At 41.0% G+C, this 21,658-nt stretch overlaps 2 protein-coding genes across 5 annotated transcripts; both read left to right on the forward strand.

The window, feature by feature from the left end:
* The first annotated feature begins 147 nt into the window (after positions 1–147).
* On the forward strand, positions 148–5,606 carry LOC144004521 (dnaJ homolog subfamily C member 7-like). The gene is made up of 14 exons (XM_077501720.1): positions 148–255; positions 1,538–1,626; positions 1,762–1,886; positions 1,957–2,070; positions 2,162–2,236; positions 2,480–2,598; positions 2,680–2,833; positions 2,927–3,091; positions 3,199–3,290; positions 4,132–4,205; positions 4,271–4,417; positions 4,497–4,652; positions 4,821–4,895; positions 5,128–5,606. Exons 1-14 carry the CDS (start codon positions 185–187, stop codon positions 5,163–5,165), a joined length of 1,494 nt encoding a protein of 497 aa, XP_077357846.1. The 5' UTR covers positions 148–184; the 3' UTR covers positions 5,166–5,606.
* A 159-nt stretch (positions 5,607–5,765) lies between these two features.
* LOC144004519 (ATP-citrate synthase) lies at positions 5,766–21,614 on the forward strand. Of its 4 annotated transcripts, none has more exons than XM_077501716.1 (29): positions 5,766–6,514; positions 7,802–8,065; positions 8,277–8,399; positions 9,942–10,004; positions 10,091–10,281; positions 10,381–10,460; positions 10,566–10,696; positions 11,639–11,757; positions 11,837–11,973; positions 12,069–12,130; positions 12,248–12,365; positions 13,747–13,901; positions 13,985–14,078; positions 14,581–14,610; positions 15,744–15,885; positions 15,964–16,132; positions 16,198–16,302; positions 16,400–16,596; positions 17,318–17,399; positions 17,501–17,611; positions 17,718–17,845; positions 17,908–18,001; positions 18,074–18,228; positions 18,343–18,493; positions 18,568–18,711; positions 20,053–20,166; positions 20,297–20,379; positions 20,459–20,535; positions 20,599–21,614. In XM_077501716.1, the coding sequence occupies exons 2-29, from the start codon at positions 7,907–7,909 to the stop codon at positions 20,691–20,693; spliced, it is 3,309 nt and encodes a 1,102-aa protein (XP_077357842.1). In that variant the 5' UTR covers positions 5,766–6,514; positions 7,802–7,906; the 3' UTR covers positions 20,694–21,614. The 4 variants fall into 4 exon arrangements, with proteins under 4 accessions (XP_077357842.1, XP_077357841.1, XP_077357843.1 ...); XM_077501715.1 differs by having other exon boundaries at positions 7,884–8,065; XM_077501718.1 differs by lacking the exon at positions 5,766–6,514 and adding an exon at positions 14,244–14,300 and having other exon boundaries at positions 7,895–8,065.
* The last annotated feature ends 44 nt before the right edge of the window (positions 21,615–21,658 follow it).

Raw genomic sequence — 21,658 nt, forward strand, 5'->3', positions numbered from 1 at the left:
TAAATATTTAGTGTTACATTTTGTATATTTAGCAAACAAACAACAAGGTTTTGTTTCTTTTTAATACCGACCCATCTACCGTGGCCCACATTTTCATGACCTAAAAAAAAGAAGCTAAAAAAAAACAACCGTCTTGTCACTCGGAAATGACGTCACGTCCTGGTCGTCCTTTCTAGAAAAAAAAATGGCCGCTGTTGACATCGACGTGCCGGTGGATGCCGAACCTCAGCTTCACAATGTGGGCGACCTGGAACGGTAAGGTTGGAAATTATTTGGCTTTAACTGCGCTTTAGAAAAGATATATTACAGTGTTGAGAATAATCCCAGTGAGAAAGATTAGCTCGTTCGACGAGTTTCCGGCAAAACAGTGCTATCTTCGAAGCTAACGTAGCTAGCTTTCCCCGAGTGTTCAACGCGTTGAATTTTTATTCACGGACAGATTAATTTATGTTGGATAGTAGCTGTACTGTATTTCACTTCAGTACGTTGATATCAACGTTTTAGAACGAAATGAACGGTTAGCAAGTATTAACGGTACGACAAAAGCAGCTTATTTTGAATCTTTATTCAATAACTAGTTCAACAGCATGAAAAGCCTACACAAAAATCCTGTTAGGAAAAATGCCCAAATTATGTACCCCACAAATCCTGATCTAAGATGAACCCTACCTGTTCCAGCCCTCCATATCACACTCCCAAATTGTTTTATTAATAAAAATAGCCATACTCTTCATAAAACTATTCTGTTAACATAATTTAGTAGAATATTTTTTTGTTTTAAATATTTAACCCCCTTCTTTTTTCTTTTTTCACTATATTAACACATAACACAACGATAATGACGTTCAACCATTGCTGTTTTTTCCCCTTGGTGTAAATGTAAATGCTATAGGACACAGTATTGTAAAACCATTAAATGTTGTGCATTATATATATTTTTTTAAATAAATGTGGATTTGTTTTTTCCCTGCACCTGCTCTGGAAAGTCAATGTCGTTCGGCCCAAGTCGTAGTAACTACAGTGACGGTGGTTCTAGTTTGGTTAGCTCGTCTATTGTCTTTTGCTTTGTGTGGTAGCATTGAGCTAGCCTACTTTCGTAAGGCAAAGTTTCAGAATTTACCAGAGACGTGTTTATGACAAGTGCCTGAATAAAAGACAACCATGTGTTATTTATGAACTGGCTTAGGGAAAAAAAAAAAAAAAAAAACTGAGCTGCAGACCTCTGTCCAGAATAGTTCTATTTGGGTTCTATAGAACATTTTTGGAGTAGGTTAATTCCCGAATGAGTGTGGGTGCACTGTAATGTGATATATCAGGGAGCAGCAGAGAGCAGGTCGTTCCTGCGCGGTATCAGTCCACATTGTTGCCACTTTAACACTTGACTCGTGTGACAGGATTACAGGAAGTGAGTGTCAGCCCCTCTCTAACTTTAGAGAGCAGTCATTGACCGCTCTTGAATTTGTGATCAATATGCTTGTGTGTTATGGAACTGTTCTGACCTCCTCCTTGACTTTGTGCTTCTGCTTCTGCTTTTCAGTCAGGCCGAAGGCTTCAAAGAGCAGGGCAATGCGTTCTACAGCAGGAAGGACTACTCAGAGGCCTTCAATTACTACACCAAGGCGATTGGTATGGTGACCTTATTTTCCCATCAAGAATTTAGAGACACTTTCTCATGTTATTGAATGCAAACATGCCCCAAAATATTTGACTAGTATGCATCAGGTTGTCTCTCTAATTGTGTGCTGCTGTCGCATGGGTAAGATGCGTGTCCCAAAAATGCCAGCTATTACGGCAACAGGGCCGCCACCCTCATGATGCTCTGCCGCTTCCGGGAAGCCTTGGAAGATTCCCAGCAGGCCGTGCGGTTGGACGACTGCTTCATGAAGGTAGGTTTAACAAATCTCCCAAGCGTGTGAGTCGTTTTACGAGCCGGCCTCGTTTATTTCCTCCCGTAAGGGTCACTTGCGCGAGGGCAAGTGCCACCTGTCTCTGGGGAACGCCATGGCCGCCGCACGCTGCTTCCAAAAGGTTCTGGATCTGGAGCCCAGCAACAGAGAGGCGCAGCAAGAGGTGTGACCACTTCTACTTTTTTTTTTTCTTTTAAATCACCCTATGTGCATTTGTACAGCATGGTCCATAGAATTTCCATCTCTCATTCCAGAACAAGAATGCAGAAACTCTGCTGGAGTTTGAGCGACTGGCGGATTTTGGCTTTGAAAAGCGAGACTTCAGAAAGGTCATTTTTACTCCAGTGTAAACTTTGAACGCGACACATAACTGCTGACTGAGCAAAATTGTATGGCTTGACTCATGACTTGTTTAACATAAGCATAAAACAAAAAAAAGAGAATTACACATTTATGTTTACAGCTATGCAGTTATGCCATAGGAAAGTCCACTTAGCTAAATGCTAACAATGTAAAACGCCATCCTGATTAAAACTGCTTCATCATGGAAATTTGGTGTCATCTGGAAGCAGGTGGTGTATTGCATGGACCGGGCCTTGGCTCTGGCCTCTGCCTGCCATCGTTTCAAAATCCTCAAAGCAGAATGTTTGGCTCTCCTCGGACGCTACCCCGAAGCGCAATCTGTCGCCAGGTAGATAACTTGTGTCTCTATCTTTGGAAATTCCGTACGTTTAATACGATTGCGTGACTTTGCGTTTTTCCTTTTCCGCAGTGATATCTTGAGAATGGACGCCACAAACGCCGACGCGCTTTACGTCCGAGGATTGTGTCTTTATTACGAGGACTGCATCGATAAGGCCGTGCAGTTCTTCGTGCAGGCGCTTCGCATGGCGCCGGACCACGAAAAGGCCAGGCTTGCCTGCAGAGTGGGTTTTTTTTTTCTTTTTTTTTTTTTTCTTTTTTTGTCGTTCTCACGTTTAATATTCTGACAGCAGATTTAAAACAAAACTGACTTTCAGAATGCCAAAGCCTTAAAAGCCAAGAAGGAGGAAGGAAATCTGACGTTTAAGAACAACAGCTACCAAGCCGCGTATCAGCTGTATAGCGAAGCCCTCAGGATAGACCCCAACAACATCAAGACCAATGCCAAACTCTACTGCAACAGAGCCGCAGCAGGAGCCAAGGTAAGAGAACCTTTGTTAGTCCCACATTTGGCAAATTTAACTCACAACTGTATTTATTTATTATTTATGATTATTGTTGTCCTAATTTCCTTCCCGCTCTACCATAGATGAATAAACCCAATCAGGCCATTGAAGACTGCACCAGTGCTATCAAACTAGACGACACTTACATCAAGGCGTACTTGAGAAGAGCGCAGTGGTACGTAGGATAGTTAACTCTTTTCAGCAGAGGTCTCCTAAATTTGCCTTAACAAGACCTGATATTTATCCTCATTTTGCACAGACTCCTGAAAAGTTAGGATGTAGCATGCAGTATACCACAATTAAATAATTAGGTAGCATCTGCATAGATTCTAGTGTCATATAAAATACTTGATTGTGGGCAGTGACTGTTTATTATTATTATTATTATTATCATTATCATTATCATTATCATTATTATCATCATCATGCAACAGAATGGCAGACGTGTGAAAGCGTTCTCCCGCCAGTAAAAAATAAATAAATGTTTTCGGGGGGGTTTCTTCCACATCTGAAGCCCATTTCCTCCACTAATAGATTTGTTTTATTTTAGTTTAGTTTAGTTTGAGAATACCTTTTCTGACAGGTTAAAAAAAAAGAAGCTATCATCGAGCAAGCAATGCTAAATGATTATGTGAAGTCTTATTTAATTTTAAATTAATTTAATTTAGTTTTTACTTTTCCGAAACAGCCAGATTGTGCCACATAAAAATCAGGGGAAAAAATCCACTGTTGTAAACGGGCTTCTGACATAAATAAAACAATTTTCCTGACATCCCAACTTCTCCTACCAAAATATTATACTTAATTATTGTACTGTACTTTTATTTTATTTTATCGCCCCCTTAAAAAGGTGGCTTTACCTTCATAACAATATGACAGAGAAAAAAATTGTCAGGTGTGAGACGGCAACATCAAAAAAAGGCAGAAAATGTTGTCTTTTTACGGGCAATGCAAGAAGCGTGTTGCATTCATGTGTGCATTGTCGGTTTTCTACCATGCTCTTCACCTGGCTTTAGTTTCATGGACATCGAGCAGTACGAAGACGCTGTCCGAGACTATGAGAAAGTGTACCAGACTGAAAAAACGTCAGGTAAGCCGTTGTGCGTCCGATTGACCGGCGGGGCCGGTTACTTAAAACCGCACGTCCTCGTCCAGACCACAAACACCTTCTGAAGACGGCCAAGTTGGAGCTGAAGAAGAGCAAGAGGAAAGATTACTACAAGGTGCTGGGAGTTGGCAAAAACGCAACAGACGACGAGATCAAAAAAGCCTACCGTAAACGCGCACTGATGCACCACCCAGGTACCGGAAACGTATCCCTCGATAAACCCAATTTCAATGCTCATTGTTGAAATTGCTCCCTTCAATCCTCATGCGGCAGATCGCCACAGTGCGGCCACCCCCGAGGTGCAAAAGGAAGAGGAGAAGAAATTCAAGGAAGTAGGCGAGGCTTTCACTGTACTGTCCGACCCCAAAAAGAAGACCCGATATGACAACGGGCACGACCTCGGTGACGACGGCGCCTTTGACGGCGGAGGTACATGATCACTGTGTTCGTTTAGTGGATTTGAACTGGTATTCTTGTGAAAGTTAGCCACTAGGTGGCACTACAAGTCATATTTTCTTTGATTTTTATGACGTTTCCATTTCTTTCAGCCCAGTTTAAATATAATAATGTACTTTTTAAAAATGTTTTTCTGTTTAGATGTCGACGCAAACAACATCTTCAGGGCTTTCTTCGGTGGCCACGGTGGTGGGTTTAGTTTCGATCCCAGTGGAGGTACGATTTTATTTTATTTTTTTATTTTTTACATTTAGTAATCAAATTATAAGAATCAAATTATTTTATTTTTTTTAAAGTTCATTCTATTTTTTTGATATATATTTTTATTTTTTATTATTTTATTTTTATTTTTTTGTGGCCCCAATCCTCCATTTTATATGTTCTCAACATTTAACTGCACACTTTAAACTAACTTTGTTTGTTTTGTTTTTTATGACTCCCCCCCAAGATTCTGGACCTGGAAATTTTTTCTTCCAGTTTGGCTAAAAGACAACAAAAGGAGCACGAGATTTAAAAACGCAGCTCGTCAAGTGTACAGCCTCAAGACGGAGCCACAGTCACCTGAAAAAACCTCCCACTGTTTAAGACTTTTGGATTCAATCACAAATTGATGCGAAATAAAAACAGTTTAAGTAATGAAATGAGCACAATTGGAACTTTCTGCTAAATGAAAATTAATTTCTATGCTGAGCTTTTGATAAGATCAAATGGAAACATCATGTTTGACTAGTTTTTCATCCCCCCCCCCCCCCCCCCCCCTTTTCATCCTTGTGGGATGAGCTGTCAATAGCAGACCTCAGGACATCCTAACAAAAGGTCTCATGCAAACCTATCCAGGCTTCTCTTCCTCTCCTTCTCCATCATGCTGCAATGTATATATTTCACATGAATGTAAAGTCCATAAATGTTTCTTTTCCCTCCCTCTCCTTTAAGTCTTCATTGTGGTCTACTATATATTTATTGTTCTTAAGTAATCATCAAAAAGACTTTAAGTTTGTATCTGTAGAAGTCTTTTCAGGCAAGAGTTGGTGGCCTAACATGTTTATGTTCCTCTTCAGATAGTAATTTGACAGTGACCCTTACCCGAGCACTTTTTTTTTTTTTTTTTTTTTAAATGGTTCCTCATCAGAAGGAAGCGATGCGAACTTGTTGCCCAACAGTTGTTGCAAGTGAACTATTATAGTGGGCTACTTTTTTGTGTAAATTCTTCCCAAGGGTCATACTAAATCTATGAATATGAGATGCAATAATCAAAAACGCTTTGAATGGAAGGGGGGAAAGAAAACTAACCTTCTTGACTGACACCTTTATTGTTCAACCAGTTCAAATTGCTTTGTTCCTTTTTATTTTTTTTAACATGCTCAAGGGTTTTTCTTATAAAGACTCGTTTTTTATTGTCATGCTGGACTTGTAAATTGGTTATTGACAAACTATTAAATGCCTCATTATGTATAATTTATAATTAATTTCGTTACCCTTTTTACAAACCCGATTTCCTAATTAAATCTGTGTATCACTGAAAGTTCCAAAAGCACGATTCCAAAATGCAAAGTGTACATGACCGTTGCATTTTCTGACGTCACCCTTTCATTTCTTTTCAGCATGTCCGTTGACACAGGGTATTGGGCGTGGCCGGTTACACCTCGTGACCGGAGTCTAGCCAACCAGAAGGCCGCGTGTAGCCTAACTCAACTCGCCAGATTATGGTGCGACGACGGGCGAGTTTGGCGGCGGCTGGCAACGAGCACGAGAAGTCGCCTTTAGTCGCGCCGAGTCGTTTCCGTTAACTGGTGGCTTCTTCTAAACTCGGGAAAGCCGCTGACTTCGTCGTCGAGGTGAGTGCGTGCACGCCGAACGTTTTGGCGACACGCGTCATCGTAGCTGCTTGATGTTAGCATGTTAGCTTTAGTGACAGCTCGAGGTTAGCGAGCGAGCGGGCGTGCGTGCGCGTGACGTAAGGGATGCTATGATTCCTGCCATCTTACTACACAGCCACAAAAACAAAAAAAAAAGTGTTTTTAAAACGTTGGTCGTATGTGTTTTCGCTATGAAATAAAAGTACGTTCCCCTTTGAATTGTTCATCGTTTAATTGAAGTTTAAAAGATGCAAACTTGAGGCGAACTATACACGCCGTATGAGTCTGCTACAGGGGTTCCCAAACTGAGGGGACGGGAGGTAAAATAGTTCCCGGAGCCAATTATAAATACTTTTTAACAATGTTGACAAAAGTTAAACTTCCAACACAGTAAATAAATACTTAATCAGAATAGAAGGAGTTTTTTTTTAACTAATTATGCCGATTTTGTAATCATGGAGTGGAACAATTGAAATCGTAATTTAATTTTGATTAATTGCACAACACTAATAAAAGGTCATCTTAATGCTAGCACCTCCCTTCTCCAAGCCGACCATAAAAAAGTATTATGTAAATTAGTTGGTTCAGTTCAGTTTTACATGTGATGTATTATAACATTTAGTGTAAAATATAAAGCTATCACCTTTGAACAGAAAAAAAGTGACCTGGCTGCATTTGTGCAGTCAAATTGGTTTCTGTGTTGCAGATAGTTAAATTTCCAATTTTCCTCACTAGCGTAAAAAAAAAAAAAGAAAGTCAGCCACTTTGTCAAGTTAATCTTTCAGATGATTGCATTCAGTAGCAAAAATCTTATCCCTTCTTATCAGTCTTATCAGGTTGCGTTTATCAGTTTAACTTGTAAACGTTGGTCCGAGATAATTGAGATAGTCGTGCAGACGAGTTTCACTGGCCGTCAGCTTGTGCTTCCTTCCAACGTGAGTTCATACACTTGAGGAGGAAGTTGAGCAGAGGCTGAGCAGGTCTGACTACATGTAGGTAGAAGCTCTGAAAACTGGATTGTCAACTGTTTTCAATAGTAGTCGTAGTGCATGTAATAGTGATGATGAGGTCATCATTATTTCAGCATATAGTCATTTTCTTGTGATGTTTTTTTTTGGGGGGGGGCTGTAGTAACATTTTTCTAATGTCAAATATGTGCCTTGGCTCTAGATGAAATGATCAGTCTTAATGATAAGAATTTAAGATACTGAATTATTTTGACGTCTGCGTGAGCATGATCCATTTCACAACTTCAAATCATTTCAGATCGGCAAAATTGTTTTGAAAGTGAAAGTGAGCGAGAACATGATTTGAAGGACAGGAAGGATCAGCTGTCATCTCCCAAAAGGTCCTGTGTGATCCACCGCTGCCATGTCTGCGAAGGCCATCTCGGAACAGACCGGCAAGGAGTTTTTGTTCAAGCACATCTGCACCTCGGCGGCTGTCCAGAACCGCTTCCGCTATGCCAGCGTCACCGCCGAGACCGACTGGGATCGCCTGACACAGGAGCACCCTTGGCTGCTGACAGAGGTAACGAATGTCACGTCACGTGTACGCACAAAAAAAGTTAGCAATATTGGGCTTAGGGGTGAAATATAATTGGAATTAATTTGCCTCGTATTAGCAGATTTTTCAAGACCAACAGAATTTTGTTTTGTGACAAGACAGCCAAACGTGGTAAAGTAATGGGTGGTATTTATTTTTTTTCTTTAATTCTTTGCTACCATCTGGCTTGCCACAGAGACTGGTGGTGAAGCCGGATCAGCTGATCAAGCGGCGTGGGAAGCTGGGACTTGTGGGCATCAACTTGGACCTGTCAGGCGTTCAGGAGTGGCTCAAAAGCCGCCTCATGAGTGAAACCACCGTAAGTAGACTGCAGCTTTCCTCAATTCCCGTCCAAGTGTTTATTTTTATTTTTATTTTTATTTTTATTTTATTTTTTATATTAGATCACTTTATGCACTGTTGGTTTTAATCTGGATCAATTTGTGCTGTTTAAAACTTTTTAGTAGGATTTGGAATTAGAATTTTGATCCTAAAAATTGGGTAGTTCAGATCACAGCATTTTGGTGGATTTAAAGAATAAGATGTGATTCAAATTCACTTGTAAATGGTCAAACAGCATGTGTCAATTATATATTCAGTTGAAATTATAGACTGATTTACACTGCAGACCATTAACTCATTCACTCCCAGCTATTTTCACTGAAGCAATCCCCTTCGCTCCTGCCACAGAATATTGTGTTCTATTGCTATGAAAACATGGAAACTACCAAAAGAAAAATTAGTCTGTTCTTTCATCAGGAAAAAAAAAAGTATATTTTTAACTGTTTCCGTGATGTAGCTATTAGCATTAGAATATAGCTAAGTTTCATCACTATTCACAAATCTGTTTAGAACTGTGGGTAAATGAGCTCTTTTCAACATGACCCTGGTTTAACTCTTTTTGCTCTGCTGCCACCTGCTGGCCGTTTTTGTAATTCCTATCATTGCTTTAAGCGACCTCTTCGGGTCACAGGCTGCATCAAAGCCTTCTGTATGCTCTAGCGTAAAAAAACATAAAATGTAGAAATAAATTTTTGGGACCATGGCAGTATTTAAAAATAGAACATTTTTGGGAGCAAATGGGTTAAAGTAGAAATCAAATAAAAAGGGACTTCAGGCTTTTTCTTTCGAAAGCTGTAAAAATTAAACAAATTCAATTGTAACTGAAACTGAAAACATATTTACAGACGTCCAAAAATCATTGCTCAAAAATAGTTTCTGAACGTGGCATCCCTCGCTTGCATTCACTCATTCTAAGAGAAAGTGAGGTACAGTATGTATTTTATTTCTTTTCAAATGGCTCAGGTCAATCATTGACCTCATCACAGAGTGGGACTTTATCCACTTTGTTGCAATATTGTTGCACACGCCTGGGGTTTCACTCACAAGTAGTTAAGGCACATAACGGGTTTTAATAAGATTTTCTTTCTGCCCAAGCAGGGAAAATTTGCTCTATGTTTTAGGGAAATTCTGGATTATTTTTTTTGGCAGGGTTGTTATAAAACAATATTATTCCTCCACCAATTACACTTGCTGCCCCTCAATATTAAAATTAGGCAGAGAAAAAAAAAAAAAAACTCCTGTCTTATCCTCTTGCCCATGTAGGAGAGCACTCGTTTTCCCACCCCAGGCATGAGGGTGGTATAACATACGAGGTCGCATGTTTTGTAATGTGAGGGTGGAGGGGGCTCTATTCCGGTCCTTTATACATGCAAACATGCTACGCTTCATCGGAACATCGTGGGAGAAAGCGTTTCTGTCCTTGACGCGTTGACATGGGAGGGTGTGTTGTTTGGACGCACAAGCAAGGTTAAACCAACAAGATGATGAATTGGCGTGATATGAAGTTTGTTTTCTATAGGTGGGCAAGGCAAAGGGCGTGCTGAAGAAATTCCTCATCGAGCCTTTTGTGCCGCACAAACAGGTAGTTGAATCACGTGTTGTTTCTCCATAATAGGAAATATTGAAAAAAGCCAAAGAAAAAGCATCTGGGTCCTCTGTTTGCACCAGGAGGAGGAGTTTTACGTGTGCGTGTACGCCAGGCGCGAGGGCGATTACGTGCTCTTCCACCACCAGGGTGGCGTGGAGGTTGGCGACGTGGACGCCAAAGCCGAGCGGCTGATGGTCGCCGTGGACGACAAGCTGGGCAAGGAGCAAGTGACCAAGCAGCTGCTCACGCACATTCCTGACGAGAAGAAAGAGTGCGTATTGACCTCCGCTTGCCTCTTGCCAACTTGATTTTTTTTTTTTTTTTTTTTTTTTTTTTTTTTTTTTTTTAAATCAAATTGGTGTTCTTGTAGAATCCTGGCCAGCTTCATAGTCGGTCTCTTCAACTTCTATGAGGATCTGTATTTCACATACCTGGAGATCAACCCTTTAGGTAATTACATCTAGTAGGCCTTCTCCTGGAAACCACTGGCTTTTTCACTAATGTAAAAACTAATTACTAAGTCACTTGAGTTACTTGAATTATCTTCCACACCAGTCGTCACCCAAGATGGCGTTTACATCCTGGACATGGCGGCCAAGATCGATGCCACGGCCGATTACATCTGCAAGGCCAAATGGGGCGATGTGGAATTCCCTCCGCCTTTCGGCAGGGAAGCTTATCCGGAGGTGAGAATGTGAAGGACAGGAACGTTTGTTTTTTTATTTTTTTTAATTTATGTCATTTTGACAATTAAGGGGCTTGCTGCAGGGAAAGTTGACTTGCACAAATTTCCATTGTTGTCTTTTAACAAATGTTTGTCTTAAATTAGCATGCCAAATTACACAATACTTATACTCAACCAGTGACCTGTAATAACCTTAGCTTGTTTCAGCATCAGAATACATTTAAGATTGGATGCAAGAATACAGTTAGGGTTTATCATTTATTTTTACTATGTTTCTTAAACACCTAGTCCATTTTTGCCTATACATTGTCGGCATTTTTGCTTGTTAGAATCAGGGTTATAATAATTTTGGATTTTCCTTTATACTCCGTTTTTATTCCATTGCCTTTTTTTTTATTTTTTTATTATTAATTCAGTTCGCCTTAATTAGTTGTTCCAACAGGATTTTGGGGTTAATGATTTTTTTTTATGCTTATTTTTATTTGTATTTTTTAATTAATTTTTTTTTAATATGTGGAGTATTTGTCAACTACAATATTTTTGTAGTTTTATTTGATTTTTTAAAGGCTACTAAGTATTGTGTAATAAGGTAAACTACAATTCTCAAATGGACAATAATGAAATAAAAACTTAGAAAATATATTTTTTTAAATTAACCCTGAAAGCTCAAGTATTATATTAAGTGACAAATGCAAAAACGAAAGACATTTTCACTGTAATTACCAAATGGGTAGTTTTAGATGTATATCTAAGATGTCGTTTGTTAGTTTTTGATTTTGAAAAGCATTTTCTTTTTATTTTAAATATTTTTTTTCAGTATTACTTGTTAATTTTTGTTAGCTATATTAACCTTGCTTAGTATACTCTTCGGTAACATCATTGTACTAAATGTGATGATCAATAAAGTTTCTTTTGAATAACATATGTGGTCTGTCTCTTGTAGGAGGCCTACATAGCCGATCTGGATGCCAAGAGCGGCGCCAGTCTCAAGCTGACGTTACTGAATCCTCGTGGCAGGATCTGGACGATGGTGGCAGGGGGCGGCGCTTCTGTCGTATACAGGTACACTTTCACACAAATGGATCAATACTTCATTTTTCCTGTGAGCACAATCGTGATTACTTTTGTCCTGCCCGTGCAGTGACACCATCTGCGACCTGGGCGGCGTGGACGAGCTGGCAAACTACGGCGAGTACTCCGGCGCGCCCAGCGAGCAGCAGACGTACGACTACGCCAAAACGATCCTCTCGCTCATGACCCGCGAGAAGCACCCTCAAGGTGTGTGCACGGAGCCCGTAATAGACTCCCTCGTCAAGTATGTGACGCCGGAGTCGCGTTTCAAATCATCACCTCGCTCTTGTGTTCGCCCGCAGGAAAGGTGCTGATCATCGGGGGAAGTATTGCCAACTTCACTAATGTAGCAGCCACATTCAAGGTGAATAATGTTGACAGTTAAACTGGGCTAAATTCTCCCTTTAAAAAGATTCTAACGACACACACAGCTTGGATTGAAAAATTTGGGTTTCTGAGATTCTGATGTCTTTGTTCTCAGGGCATTGTCAGGGCCATCAAGGACTACCAGGGTCCTTTGAAGGAGAACGAGGTCACCATCTTTGTTCGACGGGGCGGACCCAACTATCAGGAGGGCCTCAGGGTCATGGGAGAAGTGGGTGAGTCAAGGTTTTTTTTAATTTTTATTTTATTTATTTTTTTTTATTTATTATTTTTTTTTGCAATCACAAATTACCAAGGAGAACCAAAGTATAGTCAGAATTTTCTTTTTATGTTTTTTTTATTTTATTTTATTTTTTAATAGTGTACTGTACATAAATATTGTAATATCCTGAAATTAAAACGAGGTAATGCAAGACATTGACTGCAATAGGTTTATCCTTGGAATTGTTTTTGTGTTAAAATGTCTTTAACTCATTCGCTCCCAGCCTTTTTCACAGAAGCAATCCCGTTTACTCCCGGTTGTTTTACTGGATTTTGACTGATTTTGCAAGGCCCACAGAATATATTGTGTTCTATTGTTATAAAAACATGGAACCTATCAAAAGAAAGGTTACAGTCTCTTCTTTCATCGGGGAAAAAAAAAAAAAAAAGTATATTTCTATCTGTTTCCGTTTTGCAGCAATTACCACTAGAATATAGCTACCGGTAAGTTAGCTATTTAGAATTGTGAGTAAATGAGGTTTTTTGTTTTGTTTTGTTTTTTCCCCCAACATGGCTCTACTGCCACCTGCTGGCTGTTTGTATAATAACTACCAATCCTGCAACTGTTCTTTGCAGTTTAGAGGCTGCATCAAATCTTTCTGTATGCTCTAGCATAAAAAAAACAAAAACAAAAAAAAACGTATAAATATTTCTTTGGGACACTTAGAACATTTAAAAAAAAACGTATTAACACGTTTTTGGGAGCAAATGAGTTAAAGACACGGTCTTCCGTTTTCACTCAGGAAAATGCTCTATATAAATACAGGATGTATACACATGAACTCCTTCTCAATCTACACCTCGTGAGGTCGCTCTGCGATTGGCTGGAGGGGTAAACAACTGTCCACAGAAACGTCCCGCTGTTGACAAAATAAACACAAAATGGCAAAATACAGGCTGGGGGGTGGGGGTTTAGGAAAAAATCACCACCACACATTAACAGAAGACCAGAGGTGTAGAGTGAGAAGGAGTTCATGGGTGTACATCCTGTATTTATATAGTGCATTTTCCTGAGTGAAAACGGTAGGCAGGCCCCGCCTTTAAAAAGAAGTCTTAAGGTTAAATTTGTTCAGCGTATGTAGGTTATGATTTTTATTTTTGTTTTTTGTTTTTTCCCATTTTCACACCACTTATGTGGATTCTCAGTTTGTGATGAAAAGGCCTATCTAAGAATCTCAAGGGAGGAAACTCAGAATTTGGAGAATGTGCTCTAGACGTCATTGAGACTTTATAGACTGCATACAAATATTACAAATATGGGAAATTATTTTGAGCACTTAAACTTGTGTATTTTTTTTGTATTATATTTAATTTTTTACGTATTTATTTTTGCAGGGAAGACCACAGGCATCCCTATCCACGTGTTTGGCACAGAGACGCACATGACAGCCATCGTGGGCATGGCCCTCGGACATAAGCCCATCCCCAACCAGCCGCCTATGGACGCTCACACCGCCAACTTCCTGCTCAATTCAAGCAACAATGTGGTGGTATTGTGCACGCGCAGAGAGGGGAAGTTGAGGGTCAGTGAAGCATCAGTTATGTCACAAGTGGCAACATGTCTTCACCGCAGACTCCGGCCGCCACAAGGACCGCCTCCTTTTCGGAAGTCAGGCCGTGCGATGACGTCACTCCGAGCAAAAAGTCCAAAGCGGGTCCACCAGCAGGTATCTCCACGCGCAGTGCTCACATGTCGTCCGGCTCTCGTGTCTGCTTACCTTCTTTTTTTCCCCTCCCATGATGCCTTTCTTCCACTTTTCCCTTTTTTTGCTGCACAAACTGTCCACTCAACTCACCCTCATCTGTTTTTTTCCGTGCTTGTTTCTCTTAAGACCCTCTTCATTCATTACTGTGGCCTCTGAAGAATGTGGTCACATGTGATTGGAAAGGTAAGTTCTGGGTGCGCCTCCGCACTGCGCTGGTCTGCACACGCGCTCCACTTTGACCCCAGCATACCTGGCATCGCAGTTGGTGTAATTGTTTTGAAGTCTAGTCGTCTCAAAGCTGCTCTCTTTGGAAGGGAAAATGTGAACGGTTCCACTCAGCCCGGTCACGCTGAGCTTTGCATGCTCTCACATCTGCCGTGTCTCTTTGGTATCGAACGTATTTTAGCAACATGCACTCATTTTTTGTTTCTTGTTTTAATTGTCGGGTCGTGTGGGCTCGCAGAAGTGCAGGCCTCATCAGGCTGCAGCGGAGGTACGAAAGGGTGTGGCAATCCTGTTCATGTTCTTTCCGCCTTCTCCCATGTCTGCCTTTTTTGTTTTTTGTTTTTTTTGTCAGCCTTCTCTTCATTGTGGCTTAAGACGTTATTTTGCTTTTTATTACTAATGTGGTAGACTAGCGTTCTTTTTCGGTAGCCTTGCATTTGGTTCTTGGCCCTTGAGTCAGAATGTAGAGAACAATACTGTTTCTAAAGCTCAGTCACTGTTTAATAACATGACTAAAATATAAATGTTGCACGGAAGGCAAAATGATGCCACACGGGTAACATAATGGGAGCAGGCACAAGTGTTGATTTTTACACCACGCTGCATTACAAACTGATTTAAAGCACACATTGTAACAGTCTGTTAATAATTTCTAACTGTTGCATAAAAGGGGGTGAATGAAATAATGAAACTTGAGGAATGTCTTTGTTTTGTTTTGGGGGTTTTTTTTTTCCAGATATTTCCTGCATTCTCGGGCCCGGCCCATTAAATTTACCGATTATGTTCAAACATGGGCCAAAATAATTTACTACATAGCTGATGTTGTCAATTGTTTTACTTTTTACCTTGTATCCTTAATGACGTTTGTTCAAGTCATTCTTAAATCTTAATTTAACGATTGTACATACTACCTCAAGTAAGTTAGTTTAAAAAAAATCAAGGAAAATAATCAAACATTGAGTTAAATATAACATACACATATGAATTAATGGCCTTATAACTTCATTAATTAAATGCATTCGGGGAACCAAAAAGGACATTTTTTAAAAACAATTTATTTACAGTTGAGTGAGTCACAAAAATCTGTGTATAATTGACACTATTGAAATGCATCTGCCTCAAAAAAATCCTTATTGGTCGGGCCCTACTGCATTCACGTAACATATATTTACATATGTAAAAAACCTCTTACATATGTGGTCGACTGGTCGTGTTTCTCTTGTGCAAATTTTTTTTTTCCCGCCTCTCATGTCTCACAACTGTCTGCAGAGTGACTTTCCTCTGTACTGTGGCTCCTAACCAGACCCCCTTCTCATTAAAGTCTCTTTTATTACTGACTTTGGAGGATTAAAATAATAATAATAATATATAAATAAATAACAATAATGTTGTTCTTTTCAGCCAAAGCGACCACACTCTTCAGCAAGCACACCAAGACGCTGGTGTGGGGCATGCAGACGCGAGCCGTGCAAGGGATGCTGGACTTCGACTACGTGTGCTCCCGTGACGAACCTTCCGTGGCAGCCATGGTTTACCCGTTTACGTGCGTCCCACGGAATGAATTTGCAACTTGTTGTAAAGCGGCGCTACCGGACTAAAAATGTGTTTATTGACTGGACAGCGGCGATCACAAGCAGAAGTTCTACTGGGGGCACAAGGAGATCCTGGTGCCGGTCTACAAGAGCATGGCCGACGCCATGAAGAAGCACCCCGAGGTGGACGTGCTGATCAGCTTCGCATCGCTGCGCTCGGCCTTCGACAGCACGGTCGAGGCCATGCAGCACCCGCAGGTAGACACGTTTTGTTTGACGGACAAGCGACGCGCAACAATTGCTTTCCTGTTGGACGTGATCAGATTCACACCATCGCCATCATCGCCGAGGGCATCCCCGAAGCGCTGACCAGGAGGCTGATCAAGATGGCCGATGAGAAAGGTGTCACCATCATCGGACCCGCGACGGTAATCAACTTTTTGGAATGAGTAACCAAGACCCAAGCCTGGGGAAAAAAAACAAAAAACAACTTGCACTCTGTAAGTTATGACTTTTTAATTTCAGGTTGGCGGAATCAAGCCAGGCTGTTTCAAGATCGGCAACACCGGCGGCATGCTGGACAACATCCTGGCCTCCAAGTTGTATCGGCCCGGCAGCGTGGCCTACGTGTCGCGTTCAGGCGGCATGTCCAACGAGCTCAACAACATCATCTCGCGCACGACCGACGGCGTCTACGAGGGCGTGGCCATCGGAGGAGACAGGTCCGCCTTGCCCACGTCCTCAATAGGGAGGACCAAATTGCCTAAATTAAAAATAAATAAATAAAAATGGATGTGAAAAATATACTTCAAAAATTAAGTAGAAAAAATATATAGAAATGGAAATAAAGTAAAAATAAATAAAAATAAATAATAAAGATTCAAAAACTAAAAACAATGTGGAAATAAATACAAAAACAAACATAAATATAATTAAATATAAAATCAATACATAAAAACTAAAATAAACTAAAAAATATTTCATGCTGCAGACACTGTCAGGACGAAATGTTGTTCAAATGAGGGGGCGGTCCTAAGCATGTCTGGGTTGGATTCCTCCGTTGCAAGTTGCCTTTGAGTGAGTGAGTGAGTGAGCGGGTTGGCGAACAAGGAAGTCTCGCTGGAGAGCTCCAGCAGTTGACGACTATCTTGTCCACTGTCACCGCGACTTGAGTTCCTCGACAAGTTTATTATTTATTTTTTTATGTATTTTATTTATGGATTATATATATTTTTTGTTTTTATTTCCATTTATATATTTTTTATTTTTACTTTTATGTATTTATGGATTATATATTTTTTTGTTTTTATTTACATTTTTTATATTCTTCAATTATATTTTTTATATCCGTTATTTTCCACTTTTATTTATTCATTTATTTTTAATTTTGGCAGTTTTTGGTCCTCCATACCTCAAACTCCTTCCGATGTCTTGTATTTGTAGATACCCCGGCTCCACGTTTATGGACCATGTTCTTCGCTACCAGGACACTCCGGGCATTAAAATGATTGTGGTGCTGGGAGAGGTGCGAGAAAATTTAGCATTTTCTTTTTGTGATTACAGTAATCTGAATAGATGAAGTTAAATCAAATAGAGGAAGGATTTCTATTTCCATTCATGGTTCAGATTGGTGGTACAGAGGAGTACAAGATCTGTCAGGGCATCAAGGAAGACAGGATCACCAAACCGGTCGTGTGCTGGTGTATCGGAACCTGCGCCACCATGTTTGCATCTGAGGTATGTTGGCCACAGTTATAAACAAAGATGAGAGGGCGGGACAACTGCGTGTTGAACTTGCCACGTGCAGTTCTTCCAAACAAAATGGATCCACTTCCTCATTCAGGTCCAGTTCGGCCATGCGGGGGCATGCGCCAACCAAGCGTCCGAAACGGCGGTGGCCAAAAACCAGGCCCTGAAGGACGCCGGCGCGTACGTACCCAAGAGCTTTGACGAGCTGGGTGACGTCATCAGGTGAGCTCGTCTGCATCTTGTGAGTGAGGATTTTGAATCGCTTACATTTCTCTATAAAACAGGACGGTTTATGATGAACTGGTGGCCAGCGGCACCATCGTCCCTGCCCAAGAGGTTCCGCCTCCGACGGTACCGATGGATTACTCTTGGGCCAGGGTAAGAACATCATCTCACGTTGTAGCCGAGTTTGAGATCTGTCGTGCTTGATCGTGGTGACTTTTCTGTCAGGAATTGGGCCTGATCCGTAAACCCGCCTCCTTCATGACCAGCATCTGTGACGAGCGAGGTCAGGAGCTCATCTACGCTGGCATGCCCATCACCGAGGTCTTCAAAGAGGAGATGGGCTTAGGAGGAGTGCTGGGACTTCTTTGGTTCCAACGCAGGTTTGGTGGTGAACAAAAACAAAAAAAAACAAATGCAGGTGTTAGTTTTCTTAGCCAGCCACATCCTAATCACTTGCAGATCTTTTCGAAAGCGTCTCGTTTGTTGGCTTGCAGGCTGCCTCGCTATGCCTGCCACTTCATCGAAATGTGCCTGATGGTGACGGCCGACCACGGGCCCGCCGTCTCCGGCGCGCACAACACCATCGTGTGCGCGCGGGCCGGCAAAGACCTCATCTCCAGCCTCACGTCCGGCCTGCTCACCATCGTCAGTACCCGGCGCGTATTTCCCTTTTTCTTACGGAACCCGCCGTTTTGAAGCCATTTCTCGCGCGTTTCCAGGGGGACCGTTTTGGCGGCGCGCTCGACGCCGCCGCCAAGCAGTTCAGCAAAGCCTTCGACAGCGGCATGTTGCCAATGGAGTTTGTCAACAAGATGAAGAAGGACGGCAAGCTCATCATGGGCATCGGACACCGTGTCAAATCAGTAAGTACTGCGGATTAAAAAATAAGAGCAAGACGAAGCATTTGAAAATTATTGATGATGAAATTCCAACATAAAGCCATTATACAGTGGTACCTCTACTTGCGAACGTCTCTTCATACGAAATTTTCAAGTTACGAAATGCCTCAACAGGAAAATATTGCCTCTTGTTAGGAATGAAAATTCAAGATACGAAAGGTAAAAATACAGTACCGAACGCAGCATACTTTCAGCTATGGCTATTACCCAGCATCTTTCTGGCATCCCATTGGCTAAGAGGAACCTCTTAGCCCGTATGAGCGTAGATAATAGAGAGATAATAGATCGGTGCCTATACAGCGTCCTCATCACTCATCCATCGGGCCATGAGGTGTTCCGATTTTCGTTTTTCGTAAATGTATTAACTAATGGCCGACGAATTTGTGCAAAAATTCAAACAATTGGTGATTGATGAAGGCACAGTAAGTTTTGAATTGCGACGAGACAGGCCTTTTTTGGAATGAGATGTCTCTCAGTACCTGAAGTTTCGGAATTTGTTGAAATTAATCACCCAGAAAAAGTGTTCACCAGTCGGGCAATCGCTCACTATGATGATGTTTGCCTTGGACATTTTCAAAGGATTGTTAAAAAAAAAAGAAAAAAAAAGCAGCAAACATCCTTGGATCAGTTCTTTACAAAACACCAGGCAAAAAACACTTCTGAGAGAGAACATGAACCAAAGAGGGCAAAAAAAACGATGACAGCAGTTAAAAAGGTAAATGACCATCATTTTTATTCTTTACTCTATTCTTTGTTTTTTACATTACGCTCAACTCGCATTTATTGTGCAATAATCTAATTGGAACATGGATTTGTTGCATGTTTTGATGAGTTTTTATGCTTTATAAATATGTCTGAATTTTAGGAGGCTTGGAACGGATTAGGGCATTTACATGGAAAATGCATCTCTACTTTCAAAATTTTCTACTTGAGAACTTTCTTCCAGAACCAATTAATTTTGTAAGTAGAGGTACCACTCTAAATGAATAGTAATGTAACGATAACAGCAATATCGTGATATTGTGATACTAAGATTGCCGCAATAGGTTGTATTCCATTGTGTAGTTCTGGCACCCTCTGGTGGTTAGTATATTAGTGCAGTTTAAGTTTTATTAGGAATGTTTTGGCCACTGTGATGGATATCTCTCATATTTATTTTATATTTATTTATGTATTTATTTTTGCATTTTTTATTTTTTTTTAATGGTCAACCTCCCCACAATATGATAATTATCGTATCCTGATGTTAGCGTTACATCCCGATAAATTAAATGTAGTTTTCATAAAATTTGCCTATCGCTCCAGGTCAACAACCCGGACATGCGGGTGCAGATTCTGAAGGACTTTGTGAAGCAGCATTTCCCTTCCACTCAGCTGCTCGACTACGCCTTAGATGTGGAGAAGATCACCACCTCAAAGGTGCGACCGGCTGCCGCTTAATTAGGCAACGAAACGATTCATCGCACTCAAGTTGAAATCGCAGTGTAGTATTTTTACTTTTAAAATCCATCGCTAAGTAATCAGTTGTCGTCACTTGCCTTGATTGTAGAAACCCAATCTCATCCTCAATGTCGACGGTTTTATCGGCGTCGCCTTTGTGGACCTGCTCAGGATGTGTGGCGGCTTCACGCGGTAAGAACCGATCAGAAACCGGTCGTTTGGAGGCTTTTGCGTGCACACGCTCACGTGTCGTTTGTCATGTGACTTCCAGCGACGAGGCCGACGAGTTTGTGGAGATCGGCGCGCTCAACGGCATCTTCGTCCTCGGCCGGAGCATGGGCTTCATTGGTGCGTCGTAACGTAACCGGACGGACTTTAAAAGCTCGCCTCTCACTCTCGCCATCCTCGCAGGTCACTACCTGGACCAGAAGAGGCTCAAGCAGGGTTTGTACCGACATCCCTGGGACGACATCTCCTACGTGCTTCCCGAACACATGTCCATGTGACAACGCAATAGCGCAGCTCACCCGTCTAACGTTTACTCTCTCGCTCGCTCTGCCTTGGGGAAAAGTCGGCAGAAATTGTACGGTACATCCTGATTGACGGTTCCAAGTAGAAGGCATTCACTCCAGTTTTAAACTGATGGAAGGGGGAAGTATTTTATTAATTTTTTTTAGATTGAGTTTTTTGACAATGGCCAGAGCACAAAGAACCGGGATTTGGGTTGCTTCTCTATTTGGACCGCATGGAATCGGGTGAAATACAATATCTTGTTTAGTTCATATTTATCATACCTTATTTATTCTAATGGTTTAGGTCTTCATTCAGATGCTACATCTACTTGTTTACTAACTTCATTTAAGGTCTAGTTCCGTGACTCTCAAAGTGGTACTTGGGCTCACTCTGGTGATAGTTGAATCACTGCCTAAAGTATTCGTCAGTTGTAGTTTACGTTTTAGGACAGTTCTCCAATATTTAGGTGCAGTTTTAACATTCAAACTGTGCATAATGTTACCGCAACTTGCAGTAATATTTCCATGAACAGTTCAACTTTTACGTTGCGGTCATTAAAAATCTGGTGGTACTTTGAGTTTGAGAACAACTGCTTTGAGTTCATCTACGCTTCAAATTGCCTTCCTTACACTCCTACATAACTTAACTTGGTTGATGAAAAGAAATTGCTTCGCCAATGAAGACAACGTAGACTACTGTAATCTCTCAAAAATGAAGAAAAACTATGAAGTTCAGCGTTGGGGAAGGATTCCTCCAGCACATCTTTCACTTTTAAAACTCGCCATAACCTTGAGGTGTTACAATTGTCCCCACTCACTCACAACTTGCTTTGTGTTGCTTTTATTTAACTGTGAAATCACACTTTTTTGTAACATGCTGTCATAGTAGTTTAATAAAGACCGTATTTTACTTTTGTTTGGGCTACTGTATGTGAATCAGATGCACCCAATGAGCATTC

The sequence above is a fragment of the Festucalex cinctus genome, chromosome 17, assembly GCF_051991245.1.
Source record: "Festucalex cinctus isolate MCC-2025b chromosome 17, RoL_Fcin_1.0, whole genome shotgun sequence".
NCBI lineage: Eukaryota > Metazoa > Chordata > Actinopteri > Syngnathiformes > Syngnathidae > Festucalex > Festucalex cinctus.